General features: G+C 37.6%; 1 protein-coding gene across 1 annotated transcript; it reads right to left on the bottom strand.

Moving 5' to 3' along the window:
- Positions 1–7,382: 7,382 nt before the first annotated feature.
- LOC132371290 (liprin-alpha-2-like) lies at positions 7,383–14,519 on the bottom strand. Its single transcript, XM_059932525.1, is given in 5 exon segments — positions 7,383–7,448; positions 12,033–12,952; positions 12,955–14,058; positions 14,061–14,399; positions 14,402–14,519. Coding segments are annotated over 5 exon segments (2,532 nt in total). The 5' UTR covers positions 14,505–14,519.
- Positions 14,520–19,482: the final 4,963 nt, after the last annotated feature.

Genomic DNA, 19,482 nt, shown 5'->3' with positions numbered 1-19,482 from the left:
CTCAGCTTTGTGGGTTAAATGACCTCTATAGTCTTTGTAGCATGGATACTCAAAACTATAGTGGCACTCAATACTGCCTTTGTACTTTGTGGAACAAAAGCCGCCACAGGCAATAAATAAATGAATGAATGCAGCTGGGCTCTGATTACATTTTTAAATGATTGAAACATGTTGAAAAATTTCTTAGTTCATGGGTTGTAGAAAAATAAGTGGCAGGTCAGAGTTTGCCACTTCTCTGGTCTAGGGAGTTGGAAAGGGGCCTTTGTTCCATAGTCAGGTGCCGCTAGAATTACTGTCATGAAAGGATGATGATCCTCTCCTTGAAGAGAGGGGAATAGTGTTTTCCCCCTTATAATATTTGAAAATTTGTCACAAAACTTTTGGGGGTCTCATTTGCGGGTATTTTCTATGATAGTTTTTCTTATTCAGGCACACAAGGAGATCAGATGTGGGAGAGTCAGAGGAAATGGCAGATGATTCCAGCTGAGGAAGAATCATAGAGGGCTCTGTCTTCAATTATTCTCCATAGACAGATAGTTTCCCAGTGTTCAAGATGAAGGAAATTAGGCACAGTGGTCAGAATGCTGAGGCCAAACTGTTAGCAGGATTTATTTTTAACTCCAAGCCTAAGATTCTGGAGCTTAGGACAAGTCCTTAAAGGGTCTGACTTCAAGGTAAATATTGCAAAGTGTGTTAGAAAGAGATATGCTAATCAAATCCTATAATTAACTAGGGCTAAATTAAATAATCACAGTGACAGTCAAAAATTAGGGGAAAGGGGAACAATTTACTTTTTTACCTTAGGCCTGCTTAAAGGCTTGCTGTTAATGCAAATCCTTTAAGCCTAGTTCTGAAAATGGTATTAAATATAGATATATCAAAGAAGTATTCTATTTTGACTTAAAAAAGCAAAAGCTGTTTCATTTCCTCCTCCCCCCTCCTCCTCCTGTTCTCCCCTCTCTCCTTTCCTTCTTCCTCCTTTTATCCCCCGTTTTTCCTCCTCTCCCCGTCTGTGTGGGTCACTGAAAGCATGAGAATGTCTGTCGGTTTGGGTTTTGTTTTTCTGTTTTTGTTTTGTTTTGTTACAAGCTCTGCAAGTGATTCTTGGTGATAAACGCCAAGATTTAGGAAGAACTGCGTTAGAGCAGTGGCCCTAAAACTTGAATGGACATCAGAATGATCTAGAGAGCTTATTAAAACAGATTGCTGGGCTCTACTCCTGTGGGTCTGTAATGGGACTTAAGCATATGTATTTTTAAACAAATCCTCAGGTGCTGCTGGTCTGAAGATTACATGTTTTTTGAGAATTGCTTCAGGTTGTATGACCAACACTCCTGTCTCCAATTGACCACTTATCCTTAGCCCAGGCTCAAGCTTTGAACTACTTCTTAAAAGTTTCATCTGCAATTGTAAACATATAAAGGCTTATACCAACCATCAAGCCCACCAAAATAGTTCCTAAAGATAAACACCAAAAGCTGGACTTTTGTTGCTTAAACATTCAGTTAACAGAATATGCACTTAGCAAAGTGCCATGACACCATGTAAATGACTCTCATAGCCAGTCTGATCAGAACATTCTGGAGGTGAAATGCGTCCATAGGCATTTGCTCTTGTTTGGGGCATTTGAATTCTATCACCTCCTAGAGAGGGCTTTGGGGTTTCTCAGAAGCAAAGGGTGGTAGCAAATTAGACTTGAGTTAATTTCTGTGTAAATAGAAGACCAAAATGACAAATCTTTCCATAAAAAAAAGCCTCAATATAGGTCATTATTTTTATATCCTTTGAGGATTCATTGGGATCATTAAGCTTTTCTCTCCTTCAGTGCATGGATTAAATGCTGAAAACAATTTCCAGAATTTGAAACATCATGATGGCTACTTCTCTGTACCTGCTCTTGTTTGTGTCTCAAACGTAGATTTGTTGCCTGCAGGAACTAGAGGATGAGTTGAGTGACATCTGAGTTACCTACTATTTATCTCATTTAACACCCACAATAACTCTATGAGGAAAATGGTAAGAAAACTAAGGCTCAGAGATGAATTCTCCCAAGGAAACATAAGCAATAAGTTGTGGGTCAGGATTTATACACAGTTCTATCAGGTTCTGCCATGACTTGCTGATACATAGATTCAGAGTTCTCTGGCAGATACAGAATCTGTTGAAAATAATAACAAGCCAAAAGAGAACTAGAAAGTGACACAAAATCTTCTTAATTTCTTATCAGAACTTTCCTTGATTTTATTTGAATCACCTTGATTTTTAAGACTTGCACACATACATCAACAAATTTATTTTTGTGGGTATTTTAAAATTCTGATGTTCAATTCGTTGTTAGAACACGTAAAACTTCCTGTGCAGGCAGTGATGAAAATCATCAAGGTCTATAGAAATGTCTTAGAATATGCTGATTCTGAGCTATATTTACCATGGAGAGACATTTCTGTGAATGTCATGATCCTCTGCTAAAATGTCAACCTTCTCCTCTGCATCCAGAAGTTCATGAAAATGGGAGAGGCTCCAAAGACTCAAGGTACAGGGACTGCTGGGCGTAGGATAGAGGGAGTTAAAGGGAGCGTGCTCTAAGAAGGCTAATGGGGGGTACATAGGGGAATTTGCCGCTAATGCCAATCATACAGCCTCAAAGGAGCCATGGTCAGAGTCTCTGTAGACTCCAGCAAACCCATAAAAGGCAGGAGCAAAGCAAGGATGTTTTCATCACATGCCTTATGTATATGGATACCTGGGTGGTCGGCAATATTAAAATAGCTTATTTGAAATTGACAGCTTCCAGAATTTGTAGCCAAGCTCCATTTGCTAGAAAGACAACTCTGGATACCAACAGGTTTGTCTTGCTTGGAATAGGAATTACACATTTGCCTATAAATATTTATCTCTGAAGAGATCTCTTTCTTAATGTTTAGTCTCCCCATAAGCTTTTGCTTTACAAAATTATTATGAATTTTAGCAAGTACTTATTTTGTTCCAGGGATACCGTGCAGAGTGCTTTAAGTGGGTGATTTCATTTAATTCTCACAACAACCCCCTAGATAAGTGCCATTATTATCTTCCCTATTTGACAAATGAGGATATGGGGGCTTAGTAGTAACATATCCAAGGTCCAACGGGAAGTGGCAAAGCTGGGATTCAAACTCAGGCAGTGGGAATCCAGGGTCTGCATCCCTAATTACACCATTCTGCCTATCAATATTTATGCAAACCTAGAGCAGTAGTTCTCAACTCTGGATGCACATGGGAATCATCCGGGACATTGCATTTTGGAGAAAAAGAAATCTGATGATTGAATCCTGCCTTAAGAGTTCTGATTTAATTGATGGAAGGTGGGGTTAGTCACAAGTGTTTTCAAAATCTCCCCAAGGTGAGTCTAATACACAGCCAATACTTGAGCTTCAAATATACTGATGCCTGGGTCCCACCCTCCCACCCCCAAGGTTGTAATGTAATTGGTCTGGAATATGACTTGGGCTTTGGGATTTCTAAAAGATCTCTGCCCCCACCCCCAACCCATGCTGCCCCAGGTGATTCTAATACACAGACAAGTTCAGGAAACTCTGCTCTAGTGACTCTCAAACTCTGGCCAGTATCAGAATCATCTGAAGAACTTTATTAAAGTACAAATGCCAGGCCCTATCCTACTTAGTTGGGCCTTGGCCTCTGTGTATCTCAAACTTTATTGCACATCAAAATCATCTGGAGAGCTTGTTAAATGCCCATTTCCTGTGTACAACCCCAGAAATTCTGCTTCAGCAGGTCAGGGTGGGCTTTAAATTTGCATTTTTAGTAAGCTCGCAGATGATGTCAGTGCTGCTGGTCTGGGGATCACAGGGAAATGGAATTTTCTCCCCCGGGACATTAGTCAATGTGTGGAGGCATTTTCTGTTGTCCCCATGGAAGTTAGGGAAGAGTGCTATTGGCTTCTAGTGTGCAGAGGCCAGAAGTGCTGCTAAACATCCTACAATGCACAGGAGAGACCCCAGTAAAACAATTATCTAGTCCAAATGTTAGTAGTGCCAAAGTTGAGAAACACTGCTCTAGACTTTAGAGGAATGTTTAGGTCATTATAAACCGGAGAATTTGAACATAGTTTTGGAGAAAAAGATCTAGAACTCTTGAATCAGTATCGTTTTTAAAATTGAAATATAGAACCAACTGCATGGCTTAGATATACTTAGAAGTTGTAAAACATTGTGATTTCTATTTCAAAACAGAAGACTAACACATGGAAAGACATTACTTCTTTGGCAAACTTTTTGCTGTAGCATGAATTATTATTATAGCATTTGGATGCCTTCCAGAGGGTTCCAAATCCTCCATGCATTTGCCTTGAAATTTTTTTATAAAAAAATCTGAATTTACCAAGGAAACTATTAGAGGATAATTATCCTTTTTATAAAAGTACTGAACAGAGGACCTCATTAAAAAGTCAGTGTTCATAGTACATTTTAAAGGAAATTAAATTACCTTGAAAAATATCTATTCTCTAAAGCGAAATCCATGAATATTTATCCCACATTGATTTTGTTGTCTTATGTTTAAGAAATCTACTAGGTGGTAAGGATATAGGAACTTTAAGAAACCAAAGACCTGTCTTCAGTGGGTTTAAAGCTAAGATGTGTGTGTGGGTCTCTGATGTGAAGCAGTAAGTAAGAAGTGCCTTGGGGGTGACAAATATGTTCTGGAAATGCTTTTGAAGGCATCACTTAGGTAGAGAATGTTTTGCGGGAAAGGTGAATTCAGGACTGGACCCAAAACAGAGCAAAATCTAGAAACTAGATAACTAGTCTGGAGGTTATGGATGGTTGAGGCAAAACACTGGGTGTCCCCAACAGGGAGCAGATGATCCTAAGGGGAAGCATCTGTCCTGCCCAGTGGCTCAGGCACTAGACCAGGAGGCTGTCCTTGGATATGGCTCCACCCACTTCTCTAGCGGAAGTGGGTGTGAGGATGAGTGACTACGTGCAGAATTCTGGGAGTGTGGGAAGTTTGACACCTTACTGTGAACTTTATTCCAAGTCTCAACGAAGACTCAGTGGCAGACCACTGAGTGGTGCAACCAGGGTAAAGTTTGGATCTGACAGCTCTACTGGGCAAACCCAATCATCTGCAATTTAGAAATAAAACACAAGCTCAGGAACTGGGCCAAAATTTCAGAACAAATTAAAATTAGGTGAAATGTTGGTAGCCCTCTCCCACCATCCACTTAACGCATTTTCCTCTCTGACAAGTGTGCCATTCAAGGTTGTGCTCCATTGTTTGAGTGTCATAATTATAGATCTATTTTAGTGATAGCAGACACCAGCAAAGACTGATATTTCCCCACAGACTCTTTTTTCCTTGCCATCTCTCTATTTAGCTCTTTTCTAGTTATTTGCCGTCTTTTAGATACTGTGTGGGTGGAGAAATATTAGTTCTAATAACCCCTGGTTCCCATTGAAATGAAAAGATACAATTAGGTGAAATCTATTGGCAAAATTGTGTATTTGTCCAAAGTGAGCAGGGAGGATATTTACCTCCTGCCTTTGGAAGCTGCATGATTGTCAGCATTTGAATAACAGCTGGGCTCTTTCCCTTTGTTAGGATGCATCTTTTACATCTATTGATTATTTCAAGATGATTGTATGAGTAAATTCCTCCATACTTCCAATACTAAGGTGAGGCAGGTTAGAGAACTATTCTTCTTTGTTGTCAAGTTAGTGCTTTACAATAGAACTTGCAGCAAAAGGCTCCTGCTGGATTTTTTTCTTGTTTTCTCCAAGACTAAAAAGTTAAATAAATCAGCAGTCTTTGAAACCTGCTGGCAGGGTTCTGACACTCATTTGAAACATGGAATCTCAGAAGCATTTGGCTGTTTTAAAACCAACAAAGGACTTAAGCCAGTCACCTGGAAATTAATAAATACCTCTCTGTATTTCTCTGTGACGCTCTCTGAGAATTGGTCTTTTTTCACCCTCTTAGGGTAGACAAGTCCTTCTGCCTTGCTCTTTGGATTCAAGATGATGCCACAAATAGAGGTTTTCACTGCGTAGATGAGTGAAGTGCAAATTGCATTTTACCCATCAGCCCTCCGGCCAAGTGCTTCCTGACCAAGACTCAGCTCCAGGCAGATAGAAAAGTGAATTAGGTACTTCAAGGACTTGAGCGTTCACTGGAGGAAGTAGACACGCCTGCTTAAGGCATTTGCCAAATCCTGGTTTGAATTTGGTTCCTTTGAAAATAGTAAGGCACAGAGTTCTAGAAACTGAGAGACAAAGAGCAAAGGGCTTTTCCACTGCCTTTTTATTCTCTGTTCAATATAACATTGACGAACTTTTTAGGAATCCCCATTTGGATTTAGCTCTCGCTGGAAGGTTTTCTTTCTTTGAAATATATGAGCAGCTCTGGACTTGGAGGTTGGGGACAGGAGGAAGGAAGGGGCACCATAATAATCCCTAGGGTGGGAATGCAGGGCCATGAGAACAGTCATAATATCTCATTCAGCTAGGTTCACTGGAAGTTATGCCGCTGTACACTGACAGACAACATAATTCTTAGATAGAAGCAACTCTCCCAGGAATTTTACCAGCATTACATGCCCATTTGTTGCATCATGCAAGCATTTTTCTCTGAGAAAGATGCCAAATATTTTTGTGTGTGACTTTCCAAATAGAGAATAGCCACAATTGCTTAACCCACAATTGTTTTTCATGAGACAGAAAAAAGAGGCCCTAATTGTTTAGTGAATGTTAGGAGGTATGTTTATGCCCTTTATAGGGCCATAAAGCAGTTGCCTAAAATAATGCCCCATATAGCTCCTTTGTTCAAAGGACGTTGCGCCCCATCCTCTCCTTGCATGTCACAAATCAGTAGCTAGATGTTTAATATTTAGGAGAGACACACAGCCAAAACCATGGACAGCATACCTCAGAAAAAAGTTAAATTTTAATGATTTTTGTTTTTAGTGTGTATACAATCCCAGTTGAGTGGGTTTATCCTAAAGCTTCCTGTTGATACCAGCAAAATGTAGGCAAAGTTTTAGAAGAAAGAATCCAAGTGAAAATACTTGGAGCACGTAAATTCAATACCATGGATAGTTTTTAGATGTCTTTCACGTGAATCTAGGGATTCACAGTGAACAGAAAACATGAGATACAAAGGTTTAAGTATGCGGAGCCATAAACAAAACCATTTTTATTTTTCAAAACTAAGGATTAATGCTATATATACATAGGTAGTTAAAATATCTAACTATTCAAATATTTTTTATGATAAACCTTGGCAAAATAACTCAGAAAAATCAGAGTTTAAAGTGACTAGAATTTCTATTAGTTTAGTACAAGGTGTTACTAAGCCATTGTTAGTTGAAGTGTCTGGAAATGTGCATTTTAGAAATTCAATGTTATTTTTTTGTTTGTTTTTAGGAAAAACATCTTTTAATGTAGTAAAAACATCTTTTAGGAAAAACATCTTTTAATATAGTAAAAACATCTTTTAGGAAAAACATCTTTTAACGTAGTAAAAACGTGCACTGGTGTCTTACAATATAATCATGGTAGGAAGGTTTATGCCTGGAGATTGTGAGTTGACATAAATCTGTCCTGCTTTCCCACAGACAGCTGTGTCCCTCCCCCTTCTGGTTATGCTGCATATGTCCTTGAAGCTTTATTTTTCTGTAGGTATAAAGTAAGATTTTCTTCCTTGTCCTCATACATCCTACTTATAAAATAAACTCCTTCATAATTAATTGGCTGCCTGGGTCAAGTATGAACTACGTGTCCAAAGGATGGAGGAGTTATTTCTCCTACTTCCTATTAGCCAAACAAAACATATTTGCAGATTTTGATATCCATGATGAAGCTACAAGCAGGGCTGTGATAGTGTGTGTGTGTTTGTGTGTGTGTGTCTAGGTATGTATCCCATTTTGAATTTTTAGAATCAGCTAAGTGTACTAGAATGATCACAAGACAAATACCATTGCTTTACGTTGTTTTCATATGACGGTCACCAAAAAGCATCATGTATGGCTAGAGTATTGGGAAAGTCAGGGTTTGTTATGTACCTTATCAGCTACCCAAGCTTCACTCACTTGCATGGAGTGTTTGTCATTAGGTAGGAAATGTTGAAGTTTTATCCTAGACTTGAAAAGTGAAGGAAATCCATGGTTATAAGGGGATGTGCATGAAGAAGTAAATCCCTAAGGAGTTGTGAAGAAAGCTTGTTCAGTCTCTTGTTGAGAGTGTGTCTACATTGGGGAGAAATGGGCACACATTCTGATTTTCAATTTTTTCCCTCAGACATAACCCTCGTCACAGCCCTCTCCCTAAGTGTATTAGTCAAATTCATTTTGTTTTGAAAAATTACGGGTGTATATAAAGCCTCTCTATCTTTAAAATAACTTTTCTTGACAAGTTCAAAAATGTAAGACATATGACAGAACAGAAATTTTCTTCACTTATATAGTTTTATTTTCCACAGTGCTGCAGCTGAAGTTTGCCCTGTTGTCAGTTCATACATGAGTCCTGTTGACACTTCTTTTCTCTTAAGTGCCAGGGGTTTAGCTTTGAAGCTTTTCCTAACTCAGTCTTTAGGGACCACTCTAATTACATTACTAAACAAGATGAAAATAATTCAGATAACAAAACCTTCTTTAGAGATACCCATCCAACGAATTAAGTATAAAAAACTTATTCAGTAGAGTATATTGCAAAACAAAAGGTTAAATGAGACTTAAAAATGGCAAATTATCTTAATATCCTTTATTAGGACATGTAAGAACTAATGCAAATGTGATGAGAAATAGCTGTCAGGTTTGTAAAAGCAATTTTTGACTCACTGTTATTCTCTCTCTCTCTGGATTTTCTTTAGAGAAATATTTGAACTTTCATGCTATAATATGAATTTATTCAAGCCTAAAATGTTATTTTGTTACATTAAACATTTATATTTATCAAACATAAAACACTGACCAGAATATTTTAACATTTCAAATGGTTCATATCATTTAAATGTTTTATGTCACAAATTCACACAGAAATCATACACTAATACTGTGTGTGTCTGTGTGTGAGAGAGAGAATTTTATAAACAACTAAAACATGCTTTCTAAACTAGAGGAAGAAAAAAATTGATGAGGGAAAAGAAGTCATCCAGCATACAAGGAGGCAAGGGAAAAAGAGAAACACAGAAGTGGAAAAAATACTGCAAAATAAGAAAATACAAATGAATACAAATATATCAGTCATCACAATCTATATAATTTGACTAGGGTTCCAGTTAAAAGCTGAGATCTTTAGATTATTTTCAAATTAACTATATATTATTTACCAGTATACATTAAAAAATTCATAATAAGGACACCGAAAGGTAGTGAGTGAAAAGATGGGAAAATATGCACTAGGCAAATACTAACCAAAGCAAAGTTGATAGAGCTAAAGTGATACTAAATAAAACAGGCTTTAAGACAAGAACAATGTTCAAAATAAAGAGGGTCACAGGTATATACAATTCCCAGTTCACCAAGAAGAGAGTATATATAATTCTGAAGTTATATATACCTAAAATGTAGCTTTTTAAATATAGAGAGTAAAATTAGGAAAAATTACAAGGATAGAAAAATCCAACAGCACAGTTAGATTATATCACACCAATTTCAGTAATTGATTTTAAAAGTAGGCAAAAAAAAAAAAAAAAAATCACTAAGGATGAGGAGGATTTGAACACAATTAAAAAGCTTGATCTGGGGCTTCCCTGGGGGCACAGTGGTTGACACTCTGCCTGCTAATGCAGGGGACACGGGTTCGAGCCCTGGTCTGGGAGGATCCCACATGCCGCGGAGCAACTGGGCCCGTGAGCCACAACTACTGAGCCTGCGCGTCTGGAGCCTGTGCTCCGCAACAAGAGAGGCCACGATGGTGAGAGGCCCGTGCACCGCGATGAAGAGTGGCCCCCGCTTGCCGCAACTAGAGAAAGCCCTAGCACAGAAACGAAGACCCAGCATAGCAATCAATCAATCAATCAATCAATAAAAAAAAAAAAAAAACCTAAAAAAAAAAAAAGCTTGATCTAATGTGCATATATAGAATTCTGAGCTCACTAGTAGAATACATTTTCAAGTACATATGGAACATTTTTTTTGAAATGCATTATGAACTGGACATAAAGCAACTCCTTAATTTCAAAAATCTGTATCATACATATCCTAATCTCTGAACTCAAGGAAATTAAGGTAGATGTAATTACCAAAAGGGGAATTTTTAAAATTCATGCATTTGAAATTTAAACACATGCTTTAATTACCCATGGGTAAAAGAAACCACACAGAAATTTAAAACACTTAGAACCAAATGTGAATGAAAAACTATATATAAAAATTTCCAAGATGCAACTAGAGCATCTTCATATTAAAAGAATACTTTATAGCTTATTTTTTAGAAGTCTGAAAGTGAAAAGGATGCTATATATAGGCTGCAGAAAACAAGCAGAAGTTATTTTGAAGCAGATGTAATGGTTCAAAATCTAAAATGATAGAACACACTAAAACTGACTCATGAAGAATTAGTTAATCCATATAGTCTATGACTATATATCAGTCAGGGTTCATTCAGGGAAACAGAAAAAACTAATATAGGAACTGTGTAAAGAGGTTTTAGGACAACTGAGGCAACAGGGATAGTAACAGCAGGCAGTATCTGTTACTTCTAGAGCTGTGGGAAAAAAGGAAGAGGTTACTATTTTTGGAATCTAACAGCTTGGAAAAGAGACTCCTCAGATCTCTGATTAGAGGGTGCTACCCAACAGGTGCTGATGTTCAGGAGTTCAGAGGAAGCCCCCCCGTCCCTACAGATCTTCGAGTCAAACCACTGAGGAAGGAAGCACTGGCCATCTGGTGCTGGTGTCTCTAAGGAGAGACAGTGATGCTGGTTATGGGACTATAGAAAAAACTGGAACAAAAAATGTCACTGCTAAAGTAAAGAAACATTGCTGGGGTGCCATTAACAGGAAGCAAACACAGAAGGAACAGGTTCCTTCTTGCTCCAGCCTCCTAGTCTCCCTTCAGCAGCTGTTGGAAGAAACTAACAGGGAACCCAAAGGAAAGGAAAAATGTGGTTTGAAGAGTGTCAATTCCAGTATTGCAAAACAAAATAGAAAACAGTTTTTTTTTTTTTTTTAAGTTTTATTGGAGTACAGTTGATTTACAAGGTTGTGTTAGTTTCAGGTATGTAGCATAGTGATTCAGTTATTCATATACATGTATTCATTCTTTTTCAGATTCTTTTCCCATATAGGTTATTACAGAACATTGAGTAGAGTTCCCTGTGCTATACAGTAGGTCCTTGTTGGTTCTCTATTTTATATATAGTAGTGTGTGTATGTTAATCCCAAGCTCCTAATTTATCCCTCCTCCCCTCCCTATCCCCTTTGGTAACCGTTAAGTTTGCTTTCGAGTTCTGTGAGTCTGTTTCTGTTTTGTAAATAAGTTCACTTGTATCATTTTTTAGATTCCACATACAGTGATATCATATGATACCTACCTTTCTCTGTCTGATTTACTTAGTATGATAATCTCTAGTTTCATCCATGTTGCTGCAAATGGAATTATTTCATTTTTTTTTGAAGGAAGGTAATCCACTTGGTATTTATAAAACATTAAATACTGAGGTACTTTCATAATTATGAAAACTGCTTAAGAAGTAGGGAGTTTAGCATTACAACTACAAAAAGTACTAATGCCTATAGCTCATCTCCTGAGATGTTAGATTAAATTAAAAAGAAAAATTCTGAAAAAGAGTAAACTCTTGGTCTTGTTGCTTGGCAGAAAAATCTAAACTTTAGAGGCTAGCTCAAAAGTCTATCTTGGTTGCAGGCTTCAAGTCTGGTAGGAATCACGGCTCCTCAGTTGAAAACCTAGTAAGAGTAGCAGCAAGGTTAATGAAGAGCAAGCTAAATCTCCTCAGAATAATTCATGCTGCCACAAATTTGCTCTGTGGACTTGGAGATGCTGCTATTCACCCAGCACTGGGAGAGGGAAGGAGCACAGATGGACTCACGGTTTCGGATGTCAGAGGAGCTGAAGGACTGGTTAGGGAAACCATCTCCTGGATTGCTAATTGGAGCTTTAAGCGATGCAGAGGATTGCTGATTCCAATTTCTCTCTGGATCTCAGTGTCTGATAAAGCAGACATGATGGCACCGCTCTTCATATTGGCTCTGCAGGCTGCCATGTACCAAGCAAGCATTCCCAACCAGAGCTCTAACCACGCGACTACAGTGGGCCCATCCCACTGGGCAAAAGGTAATCCCTTTCTCCAAGCTTCTTCTAGAAGTTCATGCTTTTTCTTCAGTCTTCTATCCTCAGTTTGAATTCCAAGTTTGCCTAACCCCGGGGACTCCTGAGCTGCAGCTTCAGTCTCCATAAAGCCTCGGCGCTGCCCAAGTCGAGGTTTTTCTTTTTTACCAAACAAACGTCTTATTGAAGACTTGATTCCTTTCTTCTTGGGGGCTTTGCGAAGAGAGTCTTGGCTGCTGTTGGCACTGCCAAGCCCAAGGCTTTCAGGCTTGAGGGAGGCAGTTAAACTACTTCGGGCATCATTGCGGTAGGAAGAAGGGAGGGTGTGAGTCATCCTGTTGGCTCTAGGGGGAGGGGGAGGAGAAGTTTCACATTTAACTGTTGATTTATCCTCCCGACCATCTACTTCTACCACTGCAATCTTTCTCCGAGGTTTCCTTAGATCACTTGGCAGTGTCATGACTCCCATCCGATCCATTTTCCTGGCAGGACTTCGAGGGGTGAGCTTTGGTGTTGAGTGTCCACTGGGGGGAGATGAACTGTTCAGTGAAGAAGCTGTAACCGAGGCAGTGATGGAGGTACCTGGAAGGACCATCGCTAAATTCAGGCCTTCCAGACTCACACTAGCCAGTCTTTTCTCAGTTTCTTCAGCATGTAGCTCTATATTGTTTTTTCTTCCTGAATTAGTCTGATTTCTTTGTTGACAGCATCCAGTTGTCCCTGAAGCATCATGGCTAGAGTCTGGGCATCAGAATGACCACTTGGAGAGTGAAGATCCATTGAGCTAAAAATCGTTTCTCTTTCATCATCATCAATGTCAGATATTTCTGTGTCACTTTCAAAAGGGTGACTGCTTAGCACTCCAATTTGTTGTGTTCTATTCCATTCATGATCCCCAAGAGATTTCACCTTTGGCTCATCTCTCCGCACACCCATGTGACCTCTCCTTGGTCTTCTTATTACTTTAGTTGCTCTGTAATCAGACTGGCTGTCCACTAGGGATCCAACAGAGTACCGCAGCTCAGCTGAGGTGTCTAGATGAGTTCTTGACATTGTGGGTTCAATTAAAGAGTCAGTTCTCATTTTCATCTGGTCAAGTTCATATCTCAGCTTTTCAGTTTCTTCTGCTAATCTTTCCTTATCATGTAAAGATTCTTCCAGATTCTTTCTGAAAGTTTCTGATTCTTGAATTAAAACATTCCTCTCTTCTAGAGCAGCCATTCATTCCTTTAAGTGTAGCTGTAAGCGTTCATTGGATTCAGTCAGAAGTCTATCCACAGTATCGGATAATCTTTTGTTGTACTCCTCGTTCATTTTCTCTCTTTGCCTAGCTCTTTGAAGTTCTTGATTTTTCTCTTCAATTTGACCTTCTAGATGCCTCATACGTTCTTCAATGTTTCCATGTCTTTCTTCAGCCTTTGTCAGGGCTGCAATTCTCTGAGCCAGTTCAGCCTCTACTTCAGGTAAGCTGTCAGCTTTTCCCATAGTTTGCTGTAACTTTTGCTCAGCCAGCTCAAGACGCTCTCGTAACTGTCTGTTCTTCTCTTCCATCTGCCATAGGATGGCCTCTTTATTTGCTAACTCATTTTCTAGTTTGTCATTCATGTCATGTATGGAGGTAGATTCTCTCTGAGCACTGAGGTGACGCTTCTCAAGGGTGGCGATTCTTTCTTCCATATCTTCCTTCTGTGCCATGACCTCCCTAATGTCCCTTTGATACTTAGTGTTCATTTCTTCTGTTTTAATGAGATCCTTTCTTGCTGTCTCTGCTTCCGTTCCACCTCTCCCACTCGAGAAGAAAGGCCTGCTAAATGTTCTTTCATTTTGGCCATTTCATAGTTTTGTTTTTCAAGCAATTCTTGTAGTTCAACTATTGGACTTGTTTCATCAGTTGAGTCTATAGAGCCATTGGACAAACGCTTTTCATGGACTTTCTGGCCAGGTTCCATCCCTTCAAGATGTTCTGATTCTGTGGATCCCTCACTTGATGGCATTTTTCTTTGTATATGAACATTTTGTTCATGCAAGGCAACAGTCTCCTGATTAACAGCAGCTAGTTCTTCTTCCAGTGCAGAGACTCTTTCTAAAGAAACCCTCAGTTGCTCCCTTACCTTTCATCCAAGGCCTTGAGGTGCTCAAATAAAGATTGCAGCACCCTGAGAACCTCAACTTCGCTGGACACTCCAGAGGGGGACGGGGCTTCTCGCTTCACCACTGTCATTCTTAGTGACCTTTCATATCGTGACACAGGGCACTCCAAATGCTTCAGTAACAGTCTTGTATTGTTTCTTTCAGCTTTAAGTTCAGAAATTTCTTCTTCCTTTTCTAGAACTTGTTCCCTGCAGGCATTTAATTCTTTTGTCAGTGCAGCAAATTCCAGTAGATCAACCCCCTTAGAACCAGTCAGCCCTCCTGTTAGGGATTCAATATCCTGCTGGTGTTGGAGGGTCTCCTGCAGAGGTGGGGAGTGGCTGTGGCTCACTGCGGGGACAAGGACACTGGCAGCAGAAGTTCTGGGAAGTACTCCTTGGTGTGAGCCTTCCCAAAGTCTGCCATTAGCCCCACCAAAGAGCCTCTAGGCTCCAGTCTATTCCATTCTTTTTTATGGCTGAGTAATATTCCATTGTATATATGTACCACATCTTCTTTATCCATTCATGTGTTGATGGATATTTAGGTTGTTTCCATGTCTTGGCTATTGCAAATAATGTTGCAATGAACACTCTGTATCTTTTTGAATTATGGTTTTCTCCAGATATATGCCTGGAGTGGTATTGCTGGATCATATACTAGTTCTATTTTTAGCTTTTTAGGGAACCTCCATACTGTTTTCCATAGTGGTTGTACCAATTTACATTCCCACCAACAGTGTAAGAGGGTTCCCTTTTCTCCACACCCTCTCCAGCATTTATTGTTTGTAGACTTTTTCATAATGGCCATTCTGACTGGTGTGAGGTGATACCTCATTGTAGTTCTGATTTGCATTTCTCTACTATTATAATTAGCGATGTTGAGCATCTTTTCATGTGTGAGAACTGTTACTTTTGAGCACAGAGAAGATAGTTCCATAGTCCTGGGTACTTGTGGTAGAGAAGAAGAACTTCTGAAAATAAATGAGCTAAATATACAACTTTAAGAAGTTAGAAAAACAGAATAACTCTAAAGAAATTAGACAGGTCTAATTAATAAAGATAAAAATAAGTGAAATAGAAAATAAAGATTCAATAGACAGAATGAGCAAAGCCAAAATATAGTTCTTCAAAAAGAATAAGAAAATTGACGAAACAAAACTGAAAAAGAAAAAGACATAGGTAAATAATTTGGGAAAAGGAAAAGGAAGACATACAAATACTGCAGAAATCAAGCAGAGGGTATTATGAACAACTGTATGCAAAAAACTTTTGAAATATGTGAAATGGTCAAATTATTAAAATAGTCTCAATAAGTAGAAACTCTAGTCTATGGCCATTGAAGAAATTAGACTTGTAGTCATTTTTCCCCCACAAATCAAACACCAGGCTCAGATGGTTTTATAGGACAATTCTACTTCTTTTAAGGAAAAGAAGAAGAATTTTTCACAAACTCTTTAGGGACTATAAAAAAAAACCAGAGTGGAATATTTCTTCTAAGAGTTATAACTTAATACCAAAACCACAATTAGTAAAAGAAAAGATATAGGCCAGTTCAAAGAACAAATTTGTCAGTGTATGTAAAAAGACAAGATGTATTCAGTAGTGAAATGCTAAAAGTGTTCACCTTAAGAAACAGTATAAACATACTCACTATCATCATGGGTATTCAACATTGTACTGGAGGTCTTAAAATAATGTGACAAGGAGAAAATGGTAGAAAAGTAATGGAAGGGGAAAAATGTCATCTATAGATGATATGATCATCTACATAGACAACACAAAGGGGGGTATACAAATTAATGAAATTATTATGGAAACCTGTCATGGTGGCAATACATAAGATTAATACACAAAAAACAACTGCATTTCTATATACCAGCAACAAACAGAAAATTCGGTTTTTTTGAAGTTACTATTTACACAGCAACTGAAAATAGATGGTACTTAAGAATACATATATCAAACAATAAACAAGCTTTCTATAGGGAAAATAATAAAACTGAATCAAAAGACATTTAAAAAATTCTAAATAAAGAGAGATACATGTTATGTTCATCTATTGAAGAGTTAATATTGTAAAGATATAAGTGCTTCCTCAAGTTATTCATATTTACTGGACTTACAGATTTTTTAAAAAGATTTAAAAATTTAGATGGAAGAGCAAAGAGCCAAGACAGTCCTAAAGAATCAAGTAGAGAGAATTTTCCTGCCAGAAAAATTCATAATAATTAAAACTGTAACTGGTGCAGAGATAGAGCAATGGAATAGAATGGAAAAATAAGAAAATGGTCTCTGCACATAGAAAACTTGACATAAGGCACAACTAAATTCAGAATTAGTGGGAAAGGACAGATTATTCAATAAATGGTTCTAGAATAATTGCTCATCTATAAGGACAAAATTGTAAACTGATCCTTAACTCATACCTTACACAAAAATTCAGTTTCTAACATATCAAGCTGTAAGTACAAAAGACAAAGCATTAGAAATTCTAGAAGAAAATAAAAGGGAAAAACCTCTATATCCTTAGAGATTTTTAAACAAAAATTATGTAAACTGTTAGAAGTATTAAGAAATTCAGCTTCATCACAACTCAGAACCATGCATTAAAAGACCTTTGTAAAGACTTGTGGTTGCCAAGGGGGAGGGGATTGGGGGAGGAATGGATTGGGAGTTTGGGATTAGCAGATGCAAACTATTATATGTAGAATAGATAAACAACAAGGGTCTACTGTACAGCACAGGGAACTATATTCAATATCCTGTGATAACCCACAATGGAAAAGAATATGAAAAAGAATGTGTATATATGTATAACTGAATCACTTTGCTGTGCAGCAGATACTGACACAACATTGTGAATCAACTATACTTCAATTAAAAAAAAAAGACCCTGTAAAGAGTGTAAAAGACAAACCACAAACTGAGAAAATATATTTGTGATACACATAACAAAAAATATAAAAAGGACTAGTGTCTACAATATATAAAAACCTCATGTGTCAATAGAAAAATATAAACAATTGTTTATTTATTTATTTATTGGGTGACACGAATAGCCAATAAATATCAAAAGATTCTCTACCTCATTACAATCAGTGAACATTTAAATAATGATATACCATTTCACAGCTGCCAGACTAGAAAAAAATTAAAGTCTGACCAAACCAAGTGACGAGAGGAACATAGAACAGTAGAATTTCTCGGAGCAGGTAAGAACACAAATTGGGACAATAATCTTGGGGAATAATTTACGTACCATTCAACTTCCATGTGCATAAACCCCTTGCCCCAGCAATTCTAATCCAAATCTTCGCACATGTGCACCAAGAAAGATGATGAAAAATGTTCATAGTAGCATTGTTCATAATAGCAACAAACAGTAGAAACAGCTCAATTGTCCATTGAAATTAGAATGGATAAATTGTAGTATAATCACATAATGAAATAGTGTGCTGTAGTAAAACTGAACTACAGCTATAGGCACCAACATAAATGAATTTCAGAAAAAAATTTGAGCTCAAAAAGCAAATTGCAGAATACAGAAGTACAGTTCCATTCATATGAAGTTCAAAAATAGGCATAGCTAAACAATATATTGTTCAGGGACACATACATGTGATTAAAATATGAAGAAAAGGTACAGGGAGATTATCACAAAATTTAGGATACTGATTGCATCTGGGAAGGAGAGAGTGGTGTTGCTATCATGGAGCGGTACAGAGTAGCCTTCAAAAATATTAGTAACGTTCTGTTTTTTAAGCTGGCTGATAAGCAAAGTTTGTTCCTTTTATTTTTGTTATTTTATACGGTTATACACTTTTACTCTGTATGATACACTCAAAATGAAATATTTTATAAAATTAAAAAATTTTTACTTTTATATTAGATATTTGGTTTGGCTTTATAAAGGAAACAATGGATTAGTTTAATATTTTTCTTTATCCTAGTCTGATAAATTCAACTGCCTCCTTGAGTTACAAAATTAAACATTTTAAACCACCATCCTCAAAAAAAAAGTCTAAATAATTTTGATTGAACTATTTAACTTTTTGGTTTTTTACAAACATGTATGTATACACATATATATGAATTTTAAGATGACACCTATGAAAGAGTTTAAAGACATACATACCTATACAAATGCAAGCTAATATAGACATGGTGCATGTATTTTTTTTTTGAATTTTATTTTTTTTATACAGCAGGTTCTTATTAGTTAACCATTTCATACATATCAGTGTATATATGTCAATCCCAATCTCCCAATTCATCACACCACCACCCTCCCACCCAGCTTTCCCCCCTTGCTGTCCATAAAATTGTTCTCTACATCTGTGTCTAAATTTCTGCCCTGCAAACTGGTTCATCTGTACCATTTTTCTAGGTTCCACATATATGCGTTAATATACGATTTTTGTTTTTCTCTTTCTGACTTTCTTCACTCTGTATGACAGTGTCTAGATCCATCCACGACTCTACAAATGACCCAGCTTCGTTCCTTTTTATGGCTGACTAATATTCCATTGTATATATGTACCAAATCTTCTTTATCCATTCGTCTGTTGACGGGCATTTAGGTTGCTTCCATGTCCTGGCTATTGTAAATAGTACTGCAGTGAACATTGGAGTGCATGTGTCTTTTTGAATTTTGGTTTTCTCAGGGTATATGCCCAGTAGTGGGATTGCTGGATCATATGGTAATTCTATTTTTAGTTTTTAAAGGAACCTCCATACTGTTCTCCATAGTGGCTGTATCAATTTACATTCCTACCAACAGTGCAAGAGGGTTCCCTTTTCCCCACACCCTCTCCAGCATTTGTTGTTTGTAGGTTTTCTGATGATGCCCATTCTAACTGGTGTGAGGTGATACCTCACTGTAGTTTTGATTTACATTTCTCTAATAATTAGTGATGTTGAGCAGCTTTTCATGTGCTTCTTGGGCATCTGTATGTTTTCTTTGGAAGAATGTCTATTTAGGTCTTCTGCCCATTTTTGAATTGGGTTGTTTGTATTTTTAATATTGAGCTGCATGGGCTGTTTATATATTTTGGAAATTAATCCTTT

The sequence above is a fragment of the Balaenoptera ricei genome, chromosome 9 (genome assembly GCF_028023285.1).
Source record: "Balaenoptera ricei isolate mBalRic1 chromosome 9, mBalRic1.hap2, whole genome shotgun sequence".
NCBI lineage: Eukaryota > Metazoa > Chordata > Mammalia > Artiodactyla > Balaenopteridae > Balaenoptera > Balaenoptera ricei.
The sequence above is the reverse complement of the archived record's forward strand: the minus strand, read 5'-3'. Positions and strand labels throughout refer to the sequence as shown.